Source organism: Ictalurus punctatus, chromosome 13, assembly GCF_001660625.3.
Source record: "Ictalurus punctatus breed USDA103 chromosome 13, Coco_2.0, whole genome shotgun sequence".
In the NCBI taxonomy this organism is placed as follows: Eukaryota; Metazoa; Chordata; class Actinopteri; order Siluriformes; family Ictaluridae; genus Ictalurus; species Ictalurus punctatus.
The window spans coordinates 29,147,501-29,150,000 of record NC_030428.2 but is presented as its reverse complement, the minus strand read 5'-3'; the positions used below and the strand labels follow the sequence as shown (position 1 = coordinate 29,150,000).

Genomic DNA, 2,500 nt, shown 5'->3' with positions numbered 1-2,500 from the left:
ATCATCCACATCCATCCATCTCTCCATCATCCACATCCATCCATCCATCTCTCCATCATCCACATCCATCTCTCCATCCATCTCTCCATCATCCACATCCATCCATCCATCTCTCCATCATCCACATCCATCCATCCATCTCTCCATCATCCACATCCATCCATCATCCACATCCATCCATCATCCACATCCATCCATCATCCACATCCATCCATCCATCTCTCCATCATCCATCACATCCACCCTCCATGACCTGACCTGGTCCCTCCACACACACACAGTTTAGCGCTGAAACAGTCGTTGCACTATGAAGTCGTCAGTAGGTGTTCCTAATACTGGTTGCCATAGCAGTGGGCGGCGCAGCTAGCAGTTTACTTATGACAACAAATCTGTTTTCTTGCTGCTAAACAATTCAACATTTTTGGAGGAGCAGTGTGCGCGCTCTGCCATTGCAGCTATCCATCATTTATGATTTAATCAGCCAGATCGCACTGAGGTAAGGTCACTCCGCTAATCACGGCACAGTACGCTACTTGTCATTCCGCACACGGTCGACACGAATAATAATTAAAAGCAGTTAAGCTATTAAACGCGTTAATCAACCCACAATGTCGAGTGTTTTTCCACACGTTATGTTTTCGGGTCTCGGTATGCAGCCAGAGACATGACGCACATAAAATCGGCTCATTGCTGTCCGCTAAAATGAGCTGTTCCTCCATGTTTTCTGCACTACAGTACCCGCCAGGAGGCAGAGACCTGCGCGCTACCGTCTTCACTCCCACTGTCGTCGCGCCAAATTTGCATAAAGTTCAACTTTTCTCAACTTTGTCGTATCGCTGGACACGCACCTTTGTTCTAAACATTCACAAAATTACTCTGCTCTCATGGATCTCAAACGATTTCAAACAACACAGGTTTATCAACTATATCTGTGTTAAATATCAGTGCGCAACAATTATTGGCACCCCTATGATTTCATATGAGAAAAATACATTTGAAGTTTATTCCCATTGATATTTAACATTTGTTTGAGTACACCTGGGTGACTAGGAACAGGAAATTGTTCAACCGTGACTTCCTGTTTCACAGGGGTATAAATATGAGGTAACACACAGGCCAAATTCCCTCAGTCATTCATAATAGTGGGTAAGAGCGAGGAATGTAGCTGTGACGTGCAGCAAAAGGTTGTTGAGATTCACACAATGGGGCGTGTCTATAAGAAAATAACACAAGCATTGAAAACGCCCATTTCACCATCAGGGCAATAATGAAGAAGTTCCGTTATCCATTAAATGTTATGAATCGACCTGGAATTGGACGTGTGTCTGTATCGTCTCAACGCACTGTGAAGAGGACGGTTCGGCGCACACAGAGAGGTAACCGTATGGAAAAGTCCCTCATGTCCACGGTTAAATATGGAGGAGGGTCTTTAATGTTTTGGGCTGTTTTTCTGCAGAGGACCTGGACATTTTGTTAGGATACATGGCATCATGGACTCTATCAAATATCAACAGATATTAAATAAAAACCTGACTGCCTCTGACAGAAAGATTCAAATGGGCCGTGGTTGAATCTTCCAGCAGGACGATGATCCAAAACATCAAAATCAACACAGAAATGTTTTACTGACCACAACATCAAGGTCCTGCCCTGACCATCCCAGTCCCCTGACCTGAACCCCATAGAGAACCTGTGTGGTGAACTGAAGAGGAGAGTCCACCAGCGTGGACCTGAAATGTGAAGGATCTGGAGAGATTCTGTATGGAGGAACGCTCTCAGATCCCTCGCCATGTATTCTCCATCCTCATCAGCGTTATAGGAGAAGACTCAGAGCTGTTATCTCAGCAAAGGGAGCTAGCACAAAGTACTGACTAAAAGGGTGAAAATAATTGTTGCACATCGATACTTAAATATATTTTTTAGATAAACCTGTGCTGTGTTTGCAATTGTTTGATATCCATGAGAGCAGAGTATTCTTGTGAATTTTTTAAACAAAAGATAAAAAAATAAAGACAATTTTTCACAGCCTTCTTTGCTCATATTTACCAAGGGTGCCAATATTAATGGAAGGCACTGTATACAAGTATATATAAATATAATTTAAATTGATTTTGCACACTTACAGCATTATAGTATTACAGATCGCATTTTTATTTCAATATTGTGCAGCCCTATTTTCATCCATCCATCCCTCCATCCCTCCATCCCTCCATCCCTCCATCCCTCTCTCCCTCCCTACTCACCACACACAGAGTCTTTCTGTCCGAAATACGCAGCATCGAACAGATGATCAGCGGTCTTCTCGAAGGAAGCCAGCATCAGGACGCTCTCCTTCATCTTGGCCAGGCCGAAGCGAGTGATGCCCAGAATCTCCCCCTGACACACACACACACACACACACACACACACACAATAAATTTAAAGTACAGAAGTGTCCCCAGGTGTTGGAGTCCTCATGATCCCGAGCAGTTCCTCTCTCTCTCTCACCTTGTAGGACATG

The 2,500-nt window shown here is 44.0% G+C and overlaps 1 protein-coding gene across 2 annotated transcripts in view; it reads right to left on the bottom strand.

The window, feature by feature from the left end:
• Window positions 1-2,500, bottom strand: part of polr3a (polymerase (RNA) III (DNA directed) polypeptide A) — a 34,522-nt gene that overhangs the window by 2,788 nt on the left and 29,234 nt on the right. For both annotated transcript variants that reach the window (XM_053685234.1, XM_053685235.1), the window contains 2 exons: window positions 2,488-2,500; window positions 2,244-2,376 (listed from right to left, as the gene is read on the bottom strand). The exon at window positions 2,488-2,500 is cut by the window's right edge and continues 119 nt beyond it. In XM_053685234.1, coding sequence (XP_053541209.1) covers window positions 2,244-2,376; window positions 2,488-2,500 — 146 coding nt within the window. The remainder of the gene's footprint in view (window positions 1-2,243; window positions 2,377-2,487) is intronic.